Source organism: Oncorhynchus kisutch, linkage group LG14, assembly GCF_002021735.2.
Source record: "Oncorhynchus kisutch isolate 150728-3 linkage group LG14, Okis_V2, whole genome shotgun sequence".
Taxonomy (NCBI): domain Eukaryota; kingdom Metazoa; phylum Chordata; class Actinopteri; order Salmoniformes; family Salmonidae; genus Oncorhynchus; species Oncorhynchus kisutch.
Genome location: NC_034187.2, coordinates 27,011,590 through 27,031,610, shown reverse-complemented (window position 1 = coordinate 27,031,610; position 20,021 = coordinate 27,011,590). Strand labels below are relative to the sequence as shown.

General features: G+C 42.1%; 1 protein-coding gene and 1 long non-coding RNA gene across 2 annotated transcripts; one reads left to right on the top strand and one right to left on the bottom strand.

Annotated features, from left to right (window-relative positions):
* Window positions 1-8,077: 8,077 nt before the first annotated feature.
* Window positions 8,078-13,381, bottom strand: LOC109903193 (uncharacterized). The gene is made up of 3 exons (XR_002256978.2): window positions 12,498-13,381; window positions 11,608-11,803; window positions 8,078-8,330 (listed from the first exon to the last, which is right to left on the bottom strand). It is a non-coding gene; the product is annotated as an uncharacterized LOC109903193 (long non-coding RNA).
* Window positions 13,382-13,425: 44 nt separating this feature from the next.
* On the top strand, window positions 13,426-19,769 carry otx2b (orthodenticle homeobox 2b). Its single transcript, XM_020499840.2, has 4 exons — window positions 13,426-13,758; window positions 16,728-16,943; window positions 17,394-17,545; window positions 18,017-19,769. The coding sequence occupies exons 2-4, from the start codon at window positions 16,847-16,849 to the stop codon at window positions 18,635-18,637; spliced, it is 870 nt and encodes a 289-aa protein (XP_020355429.1). The 5' UTR covers window positions 13,426-13,758; window positions 16,728-16,846; the 3' UTR covers window positions 18,638-19,769.
* Window positions 19,770-20,021: the final 252 nt, after the last annotated feature.

Below are 20,021 nucleotides of genomic sequence, written 5' to 3'. Positions count from 1 at the left end.
ATTGTCACCACTGATACTTGATCACAATACCAACCAACACTTACCAAGTTTTTGTTTCAAGCGCCTGCCTCTCAATTCAATTCAATTCAAGGGGCTTTATTGGCATGGGAAACATGTGTTAACATTGCCAAAGCAAGTGAGGTAGATAATATACAAAAGTGAAATAAACAATAAAAATGAACAGTTAACATTACACATACAGAAGTTTCAAAACAATGCCTCTCTCTCTCTCTGATGGGGGACTCTGTATGTTTTTATTTAACCCCTCAACTCGTGTCTCGCCCTCCCTCTTTTCACCCCTCCTGTCAGCAAGCTGCTGTTTTGTTACCCTGTCCTCCTGAAGGGGTCCAGCACTCCCCTGGAACCCCACAAACAAGGACTGAGGTTTAAGCACGCACAGCGGCCTGACTATTTTCCCCCTGAGCCCTGGGAGGCTAACGACGTGCCAGCCGAAAACAAGACCACCTCCCTTCCTCTCCATCCCTCTTCCTGCCTAAAACCTTATTGACCAACTAGTATATTGAGGTGTAGTCTTAGCCACCACAACCCCCTAAACCCCTATTCCTCCACCCTGTATACTCCATCCCAAACAGTGCTGCTGGGTCTCATTATGGAGGTGGTGTTTGGTAGCTAACCCCCATCCCTACTCACTCACCTTTTAACTCCTGGGCAATCCCATCCCATTTGGAGTGTGTGACGAGCTCGATTCTCCATCAGCTCACTGATCAAGAGCCCCCCGGTAAAGCAGGCCTAGACCCAGGGATGAGCAGGTACAGATTTAGGGAGGGGGCATGTGGTGAAAGAATCTATGGTGAGCCAGGGAGAAGATAAAACGTCAGCCAAGCCTCCCCCCACTCCCTATCCACTAGTGTCCTGAGGGGGAGTATAGAAGGAGGGGATGGGGAGGCCGGAGGCACAGTGGTGGCTGAGCCATCTAGTCATCATAGCCGGACAAGCACATTCAACCGTGTCCTTTCCACCCTCCCATCTTATTCCAGACTCCTCTATTGCCCTCCACTGAAACCCATCAAAAGGCCTCTCTTGCCCCCTGCCCCCTTCCCTGGAAGAGTCTCTCCGCTGGTGTCTTTTCTTCTCTAAGGAGCAGGGATGGGTCCAGGGCATCGCAGCCTTTCCAGGCATCTAAATTAATTTGTGTCTGGAAGCTTAACCTAACTTAACCATGGCATAAAATAAAAATAAACGCCTGAAACTAGATCCCCTACATAATGGTCTTGACGAAGAAAAACTGTTGGGGGAGGTTCTCTTCTGCACTGTTCAACCAATCCAGTAAACGTGGAGGAGAAGAGTGTCATCTTAACGTAAGTCGTGTCAAAGACTCTCTTTCTGTTTCCCCAGAAAACAGGAGCATCCGGTTGTTGGGGATTCTGCAGAGGCTATGGCAGCTAGATAAGCAGCACAGGGCTATTTGATGAGAGTGTAGGTCAATGACATGCCTTGATCTATTGCTTTCTCTCTGTCGCTCCCTCTCTGTCTCACCTATAGTATATGCGAGGCCCATGCCAGCTTCATCTTCATCTGTGGGCACATCGAAACACTCAGGACAAAAACAAACCACTACACATGTCTGACTAGGTATCTGTGGATTAATTGCTGTGACAGAGTGGAATACTGTGTGAGATTGGCCTACAGCCTTTGCAGAAAAAAATACACAAACAATATCAGCTGTGAGAAATATTAGGTAATGCTGCTAAACATGTCATTTTTTCACATAAAGCACCTGAACACTAAAAACTGAAATGTGAAGTACTATTCACAGAAGAACAAAACGAGAGGAGAGACATTCCATTTCACTCAAATCCTCTTTTCTAATTTTCTGTATCAATATTTTAAAAAAATATACATTTCCTAGTAATAAATAGGCTAAGGACATCTACAAAACAGCTTTAGTTTACTATAGTGATAAATGGCTGTCAAAGAGAACTTAATGCAATTTGACATGCGATTGAAGTGGTGATCCAAAGGCAACAGACACAGTTAATGCCTAATTAGCACGACTAAACAATAAAGCAACTTACACTAATAATTATTGCATGTAGCCATTCTACCAGCTGCACTCCCAATTAACCTTTCTCAACTGGCGAGTCACAATTTGAGTAAATCCTGTTATCAGCAAATATACCACATGGTCCACATACTCACCGGCTCCTAACACTAGTCAAGGGAAGCTAGGCAGTGTTGACAGTCGGGAGGAGAGAACAACAAGGCAAACAGCAGAGATCCACTTTCAGTAAACACCAACCAAACACTTCTGTCTTCCCAATGGCTTAGAGGGGCGGGGATCAACTTTAGGTGGTAGCTGTGAATGTCATTGAACTACTTGTGTTTGCGCAGGCTTAGTATTGCTATGACAAGCTCTCTTTAAATATACAGTGAATGCTCCGGAATGCATCAGGTCAACTCTACCCAAGGGGCTGCTTTTGAGAAAATCTCCTCTCTGCACAACAGTTATGAAATTGAAAAAAACCTAAAGCAAATCAAATATCCCAGCCTCAAGAGAGATGACAGAGGAGAGTGAGCGGCATGGAACAGATAGAGAGCGCCTCACAATGACATTGCATAGGTCTCATGGTCAAAGCCGATTTCAAACAAAGACCAGGAGGATTTCACACACTGATTTTGAACAAATGGACACTTATAGTAGAGTCTGTGACTTTCTGTCAAGAGGGCCCAAAAAATAATACTGGGACATAGTGAAGGAATAAAAAAGATTCTGTATTCCTGGGAGTTGTTTTCCCCAAAAAAACTCTCCTTCATTCCAATTTGGCCGCCCTTGGCGCAATGCCCACTCACATTGTGTGGACTCACAAGGGCCTGCCACTGTTGCCATGGGGATGTGTGGTCCTGCGCTGGGCAGGCCCTGGAGGCAGAGTGGCCTGGTGGAGAGGTGGGGGTTATCATCACCAGCAGACTCTACTGGGCCCCATCCAAGGGCCTGGGCCCAGTAGGACAACAGGACGACAGGAGGAACAGGAAAGGGAAAAAGGAAAAGTGGATTCATGTCTTCTGCGGCATCCCCATCACTGGAAGAGCTCGGAGAGCCTCACTGAGGCTGGGACTCCACCGTGCAGGGCTCCAGCCTGTCCACTGGGGGCTGGCTGCCTGGCTGCCTGAGGCCTGGGCCAGACAGGGTGGGCTGGGATCGGGTGAATGGGGTTGGGAGAGGCAAGGCGAGCTGGACCATGGCCCAGAGCGGTGACTGCCTGTCTGCCTAGCGCTGGGCCACACCGCCACTCCTCCCTGGGCTCGTGCCCCTGCACTGGGATTTCAAAGGGATGTGACAGGGGAGACTGGCTTTCCCGCTCCACCCCAAAACCTATGACCCCCATACCCCCCTCCAACTACTTTCAGCCCCCGCTCCCTCCCCAACAGCCTTTCTGATCCCAGGCTCCCTCTCACACTGTGCCTTTCCCACCACTGCTGCCTCACATTTGGGAGGATAAGAGGGAGGTTGTGCTGCTACACTGAACCCATCTGCCCCATGTCTTACCATGCTGTGGACCATGATGCTGCAGCATGTCTCTCTGGGCACCTCCATGGCTTTGGCCAGTAGGCTAGCTAGGCTACACTGGGCCTTCTCGTGCCCCCTCCCTCTGCCGCATGTTGGCCTACACATTGACACTATTAATACCAAATGAACACACCGAAAACTAAATTGTACATACAAATGGGCACCGCCAGAAAAAAAGTGTGGTCAGTTGTGAGGGATGGTGATCAATACAATGCAGATAAAGCGTGGTCCTATATGACTCAGTTGGTAGAGCATGGTGCTTGTAATGCCAGGATTGTGGGTTCGATTCCCGGGGCCATCCATAAGTAAAATGTGTACACACATGACTGTAAGTTGCTTTGGATAAAAATGTCTGCTAGGTGGCATATATTATTATGAATGGCTTATAATGGAGTCACATGTGACAGAAGGTTAGTCTCAAATCCCCGGCATTTAGTGTGTTTGTTTAAAACAGACCATATTTAGTTTTGATTCCAGACCTGAGATGAATAAAGACTAATCTACTGTTCTCCGTTTGGGGGATTGCACCACCTCATCAGGCTACTGGCCCATCACTAGGTATCTTACAAGTGTAGAACCCAAGTGCATTTCAATTGGCCCTGCTCCTCTCCCTCTCCTCTTTCCCTCGCTCTCTCGGTTTCTCTCATCACTACCCGAATGGCATTTCTCTGGCAGTCTCTCCTGTGAAATTCCTTGTCTCCTTTTCTCGGCATTCCCACAGCCAGCTTCCCTGCCTGACCGGAGCAGTGGCGGTGGCTGCTATGGTGCTCCGCTCCCCCTGGGCCTGTCCCAGTCTGCAGCTCCAGCCCACACTGCATTCCACTAGCCACTATACAGTCCCCTCAGCAACCAGGAGATGGAGAGGAGAGGAGAGGTGAGGAGAGGTGAGCCAGGAGGGAAGGAGAGGTGAGGAGAGGTGAGGAGAGGAGAGGTGAGGAGAGGTGAGCCAGGAGGGAAGGAGAGGTGAGGAGAGGTGAGGAGAGGTGAGCCAGGAGGGAAGGAGAGGTGAGGAGAGGTGAGCCAGGAGGGAAGGAGAGGTGAGGAGAGGTGAGGAGAGGAGAGGTGAGGTGAGGAGAGGTGAGCCAGGAGGGAAGGAGAGGTGAGGAGAGGTGAGGAGAGGAGAGGAGAGGTGAGCCAGGAGGGAAGGAGAGCAGGATATATAACTGTGGAATAGTTTCATTGATTCCGGTCAGGCATTGAAGAGGTCCTGTCTAGGAATGCAGGAATATAGGACAGGATAACTGTTTCTTTGATTATTTCTTAACACTCACCTAAATATGTACTGTACATATCCTTAACAGTTGTGTTCCAGAGCAAATTCAAATGGAAGAAGAGAATTATACTAACTACTCAAAGGTGTGTCCCAGCCCAGCATCACCTTCAGAGATAGCGGCAGGGGCGGCAGGGTAGCCTAGTGGTTAGAGCGTTGGACTAGTAACCAGAAGGTTGAAAGTTCAAACCCCCGAGCTGACAAGGTACAAATCTGTCGTTCTGCCCCTGAACAGGCAGTTAACCCACTGTTCCTAGGCTGTCATTGAAAATAAGAATTTGTTCTTAATAAAATAAAGGTAAAATAAAAAAATAGCACTGTTCAGAAAACATGTGGTCTGCTACAGCAAGTCTGTATAAAATTATCTGTAGCATGTTCAATAAAACACAAAGCACCTTCATGGTCTATCCATTTAATTTCAAAAGAACAAAGATTTATGGCATCAGATGTCAAAAGATGATACAACAACTGAACTGATGGCAGTCTCTTCTAGATCTTACAAAATGTGAGCAACAGTACTACTTTATTTGGACTTGGTAAATTGAGAGAGGGAGATGAGCCTAACAGCTCAAGTAGCATCAGGACAGGAGCCGGTTGTTCCCCCCTACCCTCCCTCCCAGGCTGGGCCACTTCTGTGTTTACACTCCTAATTATAGGGGAGGGGATGATTGACGGGCCAGCCATCCCATCTCAGACAAGCCAGGGGCTTGGAACACCCCAAACACCCAACCAGCACTGTCTCTAAAATGTGACGGCAACAACATCCAACTATCATGGGGGAGCCTTGACTGGCAAAACCTGAGGGCAGAAAGAGAGATATTAAAGACATGAGAGGAATTGGCAGTGTCAGGGCTAACGGGGGTACACTTGAGAAGTCGAAGCAGGGAGCTGGGGTCCTCGCCAAAGTGTCAGTCAAAGCAAAGTGGGGTTTGGACAAGGTACAAACACTGACTGACTGACTGACATAAGAGCACTTCGCTCTCTCATTCTCCCCTAACAGTAGTGCCATACAATGTATTCATACAGGGTAGAAACCATGACATTAAATATTTCACTATCTTAAAACAATTATTATATTTGGGACACAAAGTGTAGTGTGTGTGTGCGTGCGTGCGTGCATGCGCATATATCTCACCTTCCTTTCCAGGGAGGAATGATTCACTTGGGGTTTAAATCCTCCGCTGCTGTTGGGAGACCTGAGCGAATACCTCAGGGAGCATGGTGGCTGACCCCCATTTCATATTCAGGTCAGAGAAACAAGACAGCGCTGAGAGACTGTTAACATGGAAGAATCAATACTTAACTGGCTCTCCCTCCCAACGCCTGAGATCTCACCAATCCCTCCAACACTTACCTAGCCCCCAAGAGGCAAGACAAGAAACCATTTGATAGAAATCATAAATAGTCACAGTTGTACGAGTGCGCTGGGCCCATTTCTAAATGCATTATGGGGATTACACACAAAATCACACAATGTTACATTTTCAAATGTGTTAAGAATGCTTCCCAGAATCCAATTCAAATCCTGGGTTACCAAATAAGCCTGAACAAATCCTTCACATTGAGTTCTTACTCCTTTGAACTCTGTAACTGGGAGAGGTCCGGTCTGCAGGGCAGGTTTTACCACTCCAGGCACAGACAGAGACACCTCAGCAGAGAGAATGGGCTAGCCTAGCACTGGGCGAGCGAGAGAGAGAGAGAGAGAGAGAGAGAGAGAGAGAGAGAGAGAGAGAGAGAGAGAATGAGAATGTATGTATACCCAGGTCCACAGGATGTCTGGGAGCAGAGAAAGAGGCTGCTTGACAGTTACATCAACATAGATATCTTTATTTCCACACTGCTGGGGCTGGCTCATCGCTTGGTGAAAAACACAAACACTGACTTTAAATGCAAGGGACATGATTTAAATCAAATATATGTAATATCAACGATACAGCTTGATATTACATACATTCATTTTAAAAATCATAATATTCATAAGTTACATTCAATGCTAATCTTGAGGCATTGCTGTTCTTTTTTATTAGTATTTTTATTGGATATTTAAAAAACAAAGTACATGTTCAAATTGATGCACATGATTAAGAATTGTTGAAGATAAAACACAAAAAAGTCTACAACCTATTTCAATTGTGGTCCTCTTTCAAGATAGCATTTGTCAAATATGGCACATGTGGCAAAATAAAAAATCTGAAACTAAAATGGCAGGTCAATATGGTTACTTAGTCATATGAGAGCACAACAACATACACACACTATAGACAAAAGAAGGCTACTTGGACATCATCATTGGGCTAGGATGGATTGCTCACAGAGGCACCCTATCCATTAACCAGCATTTCACCTTCCTTTTTAAGCTACTCAGAGTAGGAATAGTTTTAACAGACTATTCCACTCAGAGGCTACTGAATATAAAAAAGTACCTTTCCCTGCCAGGCTTCTACACACAACACGTTAGCCAGCTCTATTGTTGGGTTTGTATGAGTCTCTAAAATGGGGAAGGAAGTGAGACAAAATGCCTAGGAGCTGCTTCATGAATGATCCTATGAACCTGACTAAGTCTGGTCTGTGTGACCCTTTACTTAGAGGGCAGCCAGTTGAGCTCCTGAAACTGTCTGGTACCAATATGAGTACTGTAGGTGGACTCAGATTTAACTTGTTCTGGGCTATCCTGAGCTTGCTTTTTAGTAGATTATTAAGCCTTCAAACCAGGAGGTGCTAGCATCAAAAAGGACATTGGATGAGCACACTAGCACTTTCTTTGAATCTTTTTCCAACAGCTTAGACTACATAGCCAAGAATTTGGTCCTGGTGTAGCACATACTCCTCAGCCTGAAGATTCCCCACTTGCACCAACGAATAGCTAGCTTTTCCGTGTCACCGACTGGTAAGACGCTTCAGGTCCTGGGTTCAAGCCTCGGTGTGAGCCGAATCAGGAGGAAGTGGCACTCGCGACACTAAGCAAGCAGCGTGATGTCCCTTACTCTAGCAGTGTAAAGCAGCGTGATGTCCTTTACACTAGCACTTTACCTAGTACCTTAGTAGCCATACTCCTCCCCTGCCAGGTTGCCATCTAGTGTACATCCTAAGTAATGAACTGCTGTTCTGGCTGTGAGTACCTGTTCTGCTAGCTGTACCCTGATGTCTGAGGACTCGCTTAGTTTCATTTTGGACCCAAACAGAATTCCTTCTGTTTTGCCGAGGTGCGGAGACAGCTTGTTGATGTTAGTGAGCTCTGCAGAGTCATCTGCATAAAGACACGGGTGACATTGAGCAAGCATCCTTGATATCTTTAATGTACAGCAGGAATAACAGAAGCCCAAGCACACTTGCCTGTGGCATGCCACAGCTTATTTTACAGTGAGCTAATGAACATAAGCACAGTATCAGTCTGGCTTCATCTTGGGGGTGGTAGAGAGGTATTTTTATCTTTGTATTATTTGTCCTTGTTGGATTTCCAACGGGTCTTGAGTTATTGATGGTCTGGAGGAGAGTGTAGTAAATGTAATCCATGTGTTTGTTGCAGAAGCCCTGTGCAAACACAAGACAAACAATTACAGTACTGATTAATAGGCATGCCATACTAACGGCAGCAGCAAACACACGCTGAGCCGACACTCTATCCAGTTTTACGGAGGAAAATAATATTCTATAGGACTAATGCCCATACAGTCATTACTATTATAGTGCTACCATTGTATGATACTTTTATCACATGATAACAGATTGCCAAGATAAGTAAATACAGCGAGTGACTGAGAACACCAATGCTGATACACTTGGTGTTTTCAATTTGATATTCAGCCCTAGAAATAAAATAGGTGTAGTTAACACTGAGCAGAAAATAAACATCTACAAACAACAGATGCAATTTTTCAAGAGCATCTCTTCCGGTTTTCTGCAAAGTGAGTTTGACTAAAAGGAAAGGAAAGGTCAGTTGTACAACTGAATGCCTTCAACTGAAATGTGTCTTCCGCGTTTAACCCAACCCGTCTGAATCAGCCATGTTATCACCATATCACTACCCATCTGTTCACACTCATTCAAGAGGCAAGACAATCTCTCTGTAGCAAAGACATCTAAAGCTCACACAGCAGATCCTGACTAAATGTGGTAGCTTACATTTAGCTTCAACAACACTGTGTTATTCTAGAGGTCTAGTATAGAGTATGATTATCATACCAGTGATACACAGACCCATGGATTTCATTTACAATATGAATTATTTTAAAACAAGCACACTATATCACACAGGAAGGAGAGTGTACATCTCAGCATTTATCCCATTAGACTGAGAAATGACAGTGAAAAGGCCTGCCCGCACTAATCCCAGGGGAGCACTTTGAATGTGTTTTGATGATCTCATAGGTCAGTGTTACATGTTACATTACACAAAGGGTTAGCCACTTTGCCTTAAGGGAATAGCAGATAAAACAAGGATTCTATTGAAGCCCTGATGTAACACACCTTGACCAGGACACGTGTACAGATGTAGGATCTTAATTTGAGCCAGTTTGTTACCACAGGAACATAATTCTGCAGCAACAGGAAATGTGAATTATTATGTGGATTATAATAGATTTAATTCATTTTTCGAAAGGGAAAATCAAGTCTGAAATTTCAATGTTGAAATTACAAACTTCAGAAGACTTTTTAAATGTCAAATACACTACAAGTTTTCCATTTCCTGCATTGCACGAACGCTCTTTTGCAACAGGGTGATCAAATTAAGATCCTACATCTGTACAACCATCAAACCTGCTGAGCTCATTACAATACAGCTTGTGATGATCCCTGTTCTTCTGCTCATCTCTCTCTCTCTCCCCCCCTCTCATTCCTCACAAAGTCACAGAGGGAGGGCTAGCTCCATCTACAGCTACATTAAATGTGCTCTCCACATTTTCTTTAACTTTGTGTTCTAGATTTTTGTTTGTTTTACTTTTACTCAACATAAATTGTAGTAGGCCTAATAATATCAATCATCTGGCATTTTTTACACCAACTACTGCTCAATAACATAACCATAATTCAAACAAATGATTCTTGCTTAAAAAACTCAGAATCTCCCATTCATATTTATATAAAGTGCACTGCACAAACTACCAGAAAAAGTTGTTCCATGTACAGTAACATGTTTCTGGGTCTACCAACATTCTGAATGAATGATATTTACAAGTACATTTCCATGTTGGATGAATGAAGGAGATTGATGAAGAAAAGGTATTGTATTCCTTCTGTTTCATTATATGTTTATTAAATGTATTTCATAGAAGTAGAAAGCTTATATTATGCTATGTAATTTGTTATATAGAAAAGGTATTGTATGCAGTTAATTCACATATATAAATCCTTCAACATAATAGACTATCGACGTCTTCTCTTGATCCTGAGATTGTCCTTTTTTATATGAACCAGATCGTATTGTTTTGGCGCAGAATAAATTCCCCGTACATTCCACTGAATCAGTCATGCGGGATTTTCAAACGAGGACCAAAGTGATGCTCGACATGGCAAAACAGTGAAGTGCAGATAGCTGAATGTAGGCTACTTGTGTGTGTAGCCTATGTATGTATTTGTTTGTCTGTTTGTTCTATTCTTGTCTAAAAAAAATGTGTAGGAGTGTGCATCTGAGAGAGGGAGAGAGAGAGAGAGAGAGAGAGAGAGAGAGAGATGGAGCGAGAGAGTGCATGCACATCTGAAAATGTATAATAGTTTTTCATGAAAAGGAAGTTGCATGTGTGTAAATTTAACACGGTGTAAATGTATATATTTTAAAGTTGATGATGGTAATGATTGGCATAGATGGCATAGATGCACATGCATGTGAGAAGGCTAAGGGGTTTCAATAATTGGTTAAACAAGATTGAGGTTACAATGTTAAGTGGTAGGCCTAAATCATAGCGCGAAAAGATGAAACGAGGAAGAAGAATTGGTATAGGTAGAGTTTGATTCATACATCCAAATTGTGTTAAATGTGGGATTTGAATCCCGCAACTCTTAACCCAGAGGGTTCACTTACCAGAGGCACAGATAAAAGACATCGTCGTCGCCAATTAGCCGTGAGTCAGTGGGAGCGCTGATTGCCAGAGGCGTTAACTCGTTTTCGCTTTAACGTCGTCCTCCTTTTAAGATATAAAGTCCCTTAGGAGGGCTGGTGTTTAGAATTTTATAAATAATGTAACAATTTAAACGGCGAGGGGCAAGCGAGATCCAACAGATAACGATATTACGCACAATTATTTCCCACACAGCACTGTAAAGTATTAGGCTATTAAACACACGCAGGTAAACAATCTGTGCGTTATTTGATAGCTATGGCTAGAGATAGCTCGTGCTACCTATACGACCAGGCTATTATTTTAGTATATGTGAGCTAATAATTCTCTATGTAGCTTAATAAATGAAATGGCATACAGTAAATTAGGCCTCAAAATCTGTATAGATTTCAATATAGACTTTTTTTTTTTTTTAAAGCTCGTAAATGTAGTTTGTTTTAGCAATACATTTAGTCATGATCTCTGCGTGATATGGCTTAATGCAACTTGCTTCAGAAAGAACCTTTGAATTTAAGGAGAGACAGGTACAAAAGAGAGACGGACCACTTTGAAAGCATACTTTCATAAATGGGTAGACGGATAAACAAATAGCCTATATTGTTTTGTTTTAAGTTACCATACCCAAAAGCACCCCGGGCCAGTCACATATCAGTAATGTTAACACATGAAAAGTTCTAATTGGCTTCAAAAACATACTGAAAAAAAAAAACATACAGATACAGTACGCCTATAAACAGTAGTAAACCTCACACCTTGTCATGCGCCATCCCTCATGGACAGAGAGCGGCTGTAGACTGAAGAAATCCCGGTCAGAAATTAGATCACACGTTGAAAACTTTGCTCCAGTTGAGATGCAGTTGAGATGCAGATATGATGAGTCCGGAACTGAAGTTGGGTAGAAAACAAATCTAGAGGGCGTGATCCACTACGATTTCCGTTCATCAAAGTCTGTCAAAAGAAATTACATTGATTTTTGCATTAGTCAATATGTTTTAGCTTTTCAAAGCGTAAACATCGGTCTAACGATGAAATACTGCACTTTTGACATAGCCTAGGCTATGTAAAAAGACTGCCAGAGAGGCAACTGACGATTCATAAAACTCACGGGTCTGTCTCTGTTGATAAATCTAAATCAATATTCAAATCTGTTTGAAGTGAGCGGGTATGCCAGTGTGAGTGTGTGTTTGTTGTCTGTGGTGTGTGTGTGTGTTGTCTATGTGTTTCTGTGTGTGTGTTCCTCAAAGCTTTTAAGATGATACATTTACCAAGCCGTGACAAAACCCTCGGCATATTGTTTTTGTGTGTATACAGGTTTAACATTCAGGTGACGTAGGCTATTAGTTGTGGCTTGAGTCAATATCAATGGCGGAAATGAGTTACAATTTCTGTGCTATTAACTATTCAACTAAAGCCCCTATTCAACTATAATAATAATAATAAACATGAAGATAACTTATGTGAGCTATGGATAAAATACATGTGTTTTTTTGTAGAGGGATTCCATAACGCAATTCAACCTATTATTATTTACACATATCACAAATTGTTGTGAACCGATCATTCAAAATGTAAGCCATAGGAAATACATTTTGTGGAAAAAAATGACGTTTTCATTATTCACATTAATTTAAAAGAACTATACCTTTGAGAGAGAAAAACAGTCTGCCTTGATTTTCTCCTGAAGTGCATGTGGTCCACTGAGTTCTCCAGTCATGTCAAGGTTGCTGTAAAAATGCATCCACTAATTTAAGTCGGATATCACCCAACTCCTGCAGGGATGGTCTTCTCTCTGATGTGTTCCAACCACGACATCATGTGTTAACATGGCTGGATATTTAAATCTATTATTTTTTTATTTTTTTAAATAAGCCACCAGGAACTAGTATTACATCTGGCAATAATATATGAGGCCCAAATGTTTGGTTAGTCTGCCTCGTCTTCCCTATCCTGGCTGAATTTTGGTATATCAACTTGATCGAAGCGGGCGCTCTGTAGATGGGAGCATAGTTATAAGGAAATAAGACTCCCCAAATCCCCCTTGCTACGCAATGGAATGTGAGAGAACCGTGTTTTAGCCTCCACTTGGAGCGCTTGCTTTTCGCTAGGACGGTTTTTGTCATGGCCCCAGAATTGTCATGGATTCGTGGGGAGCGCTCCATGTTGTTATTAGTTCTTGTTATTAGTCATTATTCGGGAGATGAACAGGCTGTGGATTTTGCTTTTACCTTGCCCACTGATCTGGAACCATTTATGAATCGTGAGAGTAGTTTCCTTTTTACCATGATTGGGAACATTTTACATCAAAATTGTTATATGTGCTAAACAGACGTCAATAATGTATATTCACGAAATGGTTAAATGTCTTCTGTCCACTAACCACTCAAATGATTCGTGATGCAGGTAAACAACTGTTCCTATTCCTTTGCTAAGATTCCCAGCCCTGTGAGTTTGAGGTTGTATTACTAATTTACTGTCAGCTCCAGGATGAGAATGTTGTCAGTCGCCCCCTCGCTGCCATTGGCTGAGGAGTTTGCGTCAAAAAGTAGCTGGCGACATTTGCTTCTCAGCAAATTTCCCCGCGAGAGAGGCAGACCCCCATCTCCGAGTGCTCCAGACGTTCTCATTGGCCAGACCTTTCTACAAATCCAACTCAGCAACTTCACTCAGAACAGACTAACAAATTATAACCGTATGTATTTTACCAACATAAACGCGTTTGCACTCTACCATACATTGGTGCAAGTGTTAAAGATGAAAGTTTTGTCGGTCTTTTTATTCTAATATATCCAAAGCGACAGTTACTTTTGATTGGTTATCTTATAGGATTTCGAAATTATAGAGAGAGCTATTTGAATCAAGGAAAGGATTGGACAAAGAACTATCTTCTCCGGCCACAATCCTGAGTAAGTTGCTATGTATTATTATGATGATGATGATGATGATTAGTAGTAGAGGTTATCATTATTATAGGTATAGAGTCGTAAATATAGGACAAAATGATGAATAGGCTACCTATTAGCCTATATGCTATACAGGCGACATCCCACAGGAAACATCCCGCAGAAAAAAATTGCCTATAACAATAAAATAAATAAAAGTGTGTATTAGGACGTATTAGGTTACTGTGTTTGTATAGCATATTTACGGTCATATTTATCCAGGAGAAAGAGAGAAACGTACTGACACATGGTAATCGACTAACTAAACTCATTAGCCCACTGAACACTCCGGTGACTATTGTGTATGGATGGATCTTCAATGTGAAGCCTACTGTAGGACACTGGAAAACAGTTTTAAGACGCAGTTTCTGTTCTACGTGCCAATGAATTTGATAGTTTTTAAACTCAGTGCTAGTTTGTAGATACATTTAAATCCAAGTTAGGCCAATAATTTGAGCCGTAATGTTCTTCAAAATGAATATTATCTCATAGAAAATGGAATAGCTAATGTTTATTCGACACTTCAGATGACTTTGTTCAATCTGCATTCCAGTTAATTCTCTCAGTTTGTGTGAAAATGCATGGAGACAAAGGGCGATAATTGATGAGGCGTGTAGTGAAGCCTCTCTCTGCCTGTAGGTACAACAACTCCCTCCCCGCTCAGTCCTCCATGGAACAACCAGGCGGGACAGGGCACGCGGGAGGATCGTGGCAATTCTCTCAAATATAGCCTGCATTGCAGAAATGTTGCACTTTTTTTATACAGAGCTGTTTTCGTTGGTTTATGCTATATTTGTCGTGGCAAACAGCTTCAAAACAAATTGCACACATTTGCTTTAAAAAAATGTTTTGTTTGATGCAGGCATGTGTGTTTATCCATTAAAAAAGTCAGAAATCAAAAAGTCAAATTCCCATTCTAAAAGTGAATATTTTTCTAACACTTTCATATCAATTGAGTAGACTAAAAACAACACTATCTGCTAATTTAATTGTCAATATATTCTTTAAAAATATAGCCTAGAGGCTAGGCTAAAATGTAGCATATATACGCCTGTAAATGGATTTGTTTCCATTATCCATATGGCTAACTACAACGAAAAACGTGTTATGAATTGTTCTATCATGATTCTGCATGCCATATGGATATTACATAAAATAGAGGAACCTATGTATTTTTGTTAACACTTATTTTCGTCAGTTTGCAGAATTATTATGACCGAATGCTGTGCAGAGTTGAGGATAGCGTCCTGTAATTAGGGTGCGCGTGCAACCCGGATTATCTAATTAATTAATCACCAAAAAAATGTATCAGAATTAATTATTGGGCAGGGTCATTATTATTGAACGGGTGTGCAACTGCTATACGATGTCTGTTTTAAGAGTGACAGATTGAGTGGAGGTAAAAAATAAAAAAACAACGTTGGATGGATATTCAAAAATGCAACTCAGATGGAATAATCAAGAGACACAGAGGGGATAAGGGTGTGGGTCACCACACATTGAATTTAAGCCAGTTTTCCAGGTAGAAATATTCCAATATCATCGAATTGTTCAATCTTTATGAAGACACTCTGACTTGCCTGACTTGCCTGACTTGCCTGACTTGCCTGACTTACCTGACTTGCCTGACTTACCTGACTTACCTGACTTGCCTGACTTACCTGACTTGCCTGACTTACCTGACTTGCCTGACTTGCCTGACTTGCCTGACTTGCCTGACTTGCCTAGTCAAATAAAGGTAAAATAAAATAAATAAAAATACTCCTGGAAATATATTAACCTAATTTAAAATCTGAAAAAAAGTGGCATACTATCGAATACATTAAAGTTAGTCGAATTATGCTCTCATTTGTAAACTCAAAAACTGATTTTTTTTCCTGTGTAATATTATTTTGAGATTTCATTGATTCGTCACCAATGTCATAGCATGAATAAAGCATGCATTTAGCAATAAATTACATTATTTATGCCTATTAATAGGACCTATGCCTATAATCCAGGCCCTGCATGAATCATCTTTGTCTAAATAGTTTACTTCATAACAGTTTGACTGGCAGGGCTGATGTGTCCTCCAGCCCAGTACTAAGGTTTTTTTTTAATGGGTTTTAGTACCTTTAGATGAGTCAAGAGGCGTTTTGACAGTGGGAGATAAGGGGGAGTTAGCCTATAACTTGGAATAGGGTTGTCTGTTTGGTTAACTCAAGTCCCCTAAGCATATGGCCTCGTTATCAAAACATTTCGATTGCCTTCTGAACGTTATTCAACCTTGGAAATCTAATTGCAGAGAGCAATTAATTAGGATGGAAATGGTGAAGAACCTATTGGGCACAGTCGAGTTCCCTTCAAGTTTTAAGTTGTTAGCTGAAGTAGACTTCTGTTTTCACACTTTAATGACACCCTATTCACATTTACAGTGATTACTGGTGCGGACAAAACCAAGAGGCAGAGTGAAAAGCTTAGGTTAGTGAAATACCTAAATGTACAAAATGGTCCCGATAAATTCACTGCATTGTTAGCTACTTTTCGCCAAGTTTTTTTGTTATTTGTCGGGTCTACGGTGTCTTTGTCTCGGCCCCCATCAATTCCCTTATATTTGACACAATTAGTTGGGTTCTATGTAAATTGTGGTCCTAGCTGATTCCCAGTGTGTGTGCATTTGAGCGACTGTGTTTTGTTCTTTGAGAGAACTTGTTGCAATTATAGGATGTTGCTTTTTCGGCCGGGGGGGTTGGGGGTGGGGGGGGGGCAACGTTTGTCAAGATGAGCCAAGCTCAAGGGGACAGCTGGGGGTCTGGGACTGTTTTAAGAACACACTGCGGCTGGATAATATTGTTTCCCAAGTAATCACAGCGCTGAGTCCATCAAATGCTATTTAAACCGAATGCAACTTGCTTTACTAAATGTCTCATCTTTTATTGTGATTTCTGGAACAGGCATCCAGCGGCAAAATCGAGACAGTGAGAAAAAGAACAGATAAACAACCAAGGACATCTACGGGCCTTACCCAATTTTCAACATTTTCTCCAACTTTACCCCCCAGTCCAACATTAGCATGATGTCGTATCTGAAGCAACCACCTTACACAGTCAACGGACTGAGCTTAACGACCTCCGGAATGGACCTTCTGCATCCATCCGTAGGCTATCCAGGTGGGTTTCAGAACTTTTTACGCGTGCGCATGGATGCTTTAATAATTTATGTCAACTCTTCATTTGATTAAATATTCCAATTAGGATCAAATCACGTAGGCCTATAGCCTGCTAAAGCATTAATGCATCTAATTACAAAAACATGCCAATGGATTCTTGCTAATAATGCGTAATTATATTGCTGCAATGAGGGAAGACGTCAACTAACTGTTGCATTCTGTAGTACTGACTTTAAAAATATTCTTTCATTAAATGTTTGTAACGTGTCATTGGTCCTGAATTCGTCTTAGCTCTGGATAGCAAATACATGTGAAATAACGTTTTTATAAGTTACACTTAAAATGGAATACAATTCATTCCCAGTTGTCTCAATAACCCTGCTTTATATTCTGTTAAAATGTTAATTCTACCCACATGAAATTAAGTTATGCATCTGTTTATTTTCAACAGCGACACCCCGCAAGCAGAGACGAGAAAGGACGACTTTCACACGCGCCCAACTTGACATTTTGGAGGCACTGTTCGGCAAAACTCGCTATCCTGATATATTCATGCGCGAGGAAGTAGCACTAAAAATCAACCTACCAGAGTCTCGTGTACAGGTGAATGTTGACCAACGCTAAACATTCTCTATCTATACAACCCTGTGACCGTCATTGAAAATAATAATGTGTTCTTAACTGACTTGCCTACTTAAATAAAGGTTAAAAATAATAATAATGAATATCCTCTGTTTGTGGCAACTCAAACGAGGAGACAGATAGTCATAACAAATATTGGCATAGCATTCATAAAGAGAACCTTTGAAAAAGTTAATGGATTAATCAGTCTACTTTTTTAAAAGTTAAGTGTTGACCAGTGCTTTTCAACTTCAGTATAATAATGCATATCCAAAGTCTATGATCAACACAACACATATTTTCAGCATAATTTGGTCCACACGTGCATAAAGAACTGTTTGGTTTATGCGTCAAATGCCTATTTTCGTCACATTTTGGAAACTGTATATAATAGATGGCCTGCCTTAAACGTTTTGGGTGGTTAACTGTGTTTGCTATTTTGTCTTTTTTTAGGTTTGGTTTAAGAACCGAAGGGCAAAGTGTCGCCAGCAGCAACAGCAGCAGCAGAACGGGGGCCAGAACAAGGTGCGACCAGCCAAAAAGAAGAGTTCTCCAGCCAGGGAAGCGAGCTCTGAAAGCGGGGCGAGTGGCCAGTTCACACCGCCCTCAAGTACTTCAGTCCCGACCATCTCAACCAGCACCGCACCGGTATCTATCTGGAGTCCAGCCTCTATCTCTCCGATGGCTGACCCTCTCTCTACCTCCTCTTCCTGCATGCAAAGATCATACCCAATGACCTACACACAGGCCTCGGGATACAGCCAAGGCTATGGCGGATCAACGTCATACTTCGGCGGAATGGACTGTGGTTCTTACCTTACTCCCATGCATCACCAGCTGTCTGGCCCCGGGACAACACTCAGTCCTATGAGCACCAACGCTGTCACAAGCCATCTGAGCCAGTCCCCTGCGTCCCTCTCCACTCAGAGCTACGGAGCCTCGGGGCTAGGCTTCAACTCCACGGCGGACTGCTTGGATTATAAGGACCAAGCGGCATCCTGGAAACTGAACTTCAATGCAGATTGCTTGGATTATAAAGATCAGACTTCATCTTGGAAATTCCAAGTCCTGTGAAAAAAACAATGTGTAAACTATTCAAACAAAGACAATGATAAATCAAACATATAGCTCTGACATCCTTCAATAAGATATATGCTTAAAATACTGAATATTCGTGTCGTCGGTAAGGAACTGCGAGAGAGAGGGGGCTATCGGTGGCGCCTCGCGTTGTTGGCATGATGTTCGGCCCCAGCCTGTAGAGGAGAATTTAGAATTTATTTTAGCGTTGGCTAAGAGACTTTATTTTCATTAACCTCACAGGTTGTAGCCCTCTCACATGTATGTCTGTCAGTGTGTGCCTCTATGCTTACAACACCTGTTGGTTAACTTAAGGAAAACTCGGAGGTGACCCGTAGTAATTTATGGTACATCACAGCCAGGGAACAAATCCTTATCCCAGAACAACATTGCTAGAGGAGCGGATCTTTTGGTTAAGAGCTTTGGATGGACAGGCTTCGTTTAAGCCTTATAACTTGCCGACCTATTGGTAGAGAGACTGATCAGGATGGTGTGTGGACTGCGCGCACCCGAGGCGACATGGATGCACTACTTTATTTAAGAAAAAGTGTTTATAAGGAATCAATATGTAGTTTCTAAGAGACAATCAGTGTGTGTCTTATATAAATGGTACATATGTGTTTTTTAAAAATCTGTGCTAGCCTTCGAAACTGTGATCTGTTGTATTGTATGCAATTTATGAGCTCCCTCGCATCAGCGATGACTCTCTGCTGTGATTTTAATAGATTTGTAACTTTTTGATCAACAAAAAAATAATGGATAATGAGAAAATTATTATTATTGCAAGAGACAACCGGACTGTCCAAACCTATGGTAAAACATCTGAGGTGATACTGGAAAAGAAACTTGATTGCTGAGAGCTCTCTAGATTTGCGCGTTGTTCTCCGTTGATCACACGCTGATTGTGGATACCTAACATGGCTCCAAAGATGGTGTGACCCCACCGCTGAACAGACATGAATAAAGGTCCTGTGATCTGACCCCCCCTCCCCCCATTTATCAATTAACTTAATATGGATTCACTATTGACTGTGTGTGAGTGTGTGTGTGTGTGTGTGTGTTGATTATCATATTTATGTATTTTACAAGGTCATCCTTGGACCAATATGGATTAAACGTTGTGTAAGTAGGTCTTATATGTACTGTATGTCCCCTCACCTTGAATCAGGGGCGGAATGGGACCAAACATCTGCCCTGACATTTCTAACAGGAGGACACTCCCATTTTCTTTGCCCCCATTATTAGCCTGATAATGATCATTTTGCTGATAATGATCCTCATAGGAGTCATAATTCAATTTATTGGAATAATAGAGAAAGAACACCTGTCTCGTGTGTTTTAAGGATATGTTTATTGCAAAACTAACAGGACTTCAGCCATT

Coding starts and splice junctions, on each gene's coding strand:
- otx2b (XM_020499840.2), top strand. CDS start 16,847: ATGATGTCGTATCTGAAGCAACCACCTTACACAGTCAACGGACTGAGC. Junction 16,944..17,393: donor TCCATCCGTAGGCTATCCAG/GTGGGTTTCAGA, acceptor TATTTTCAACAG/CGACACCCCGCAAGCAGAGA. Junction 17,546..18,016: donor TACCAGAGTCTCGTGTACAG/GTGAATGTTGAC, acceptor GTCTTTTTTTAG/GTTTGGTTTAAGAACCGAAG.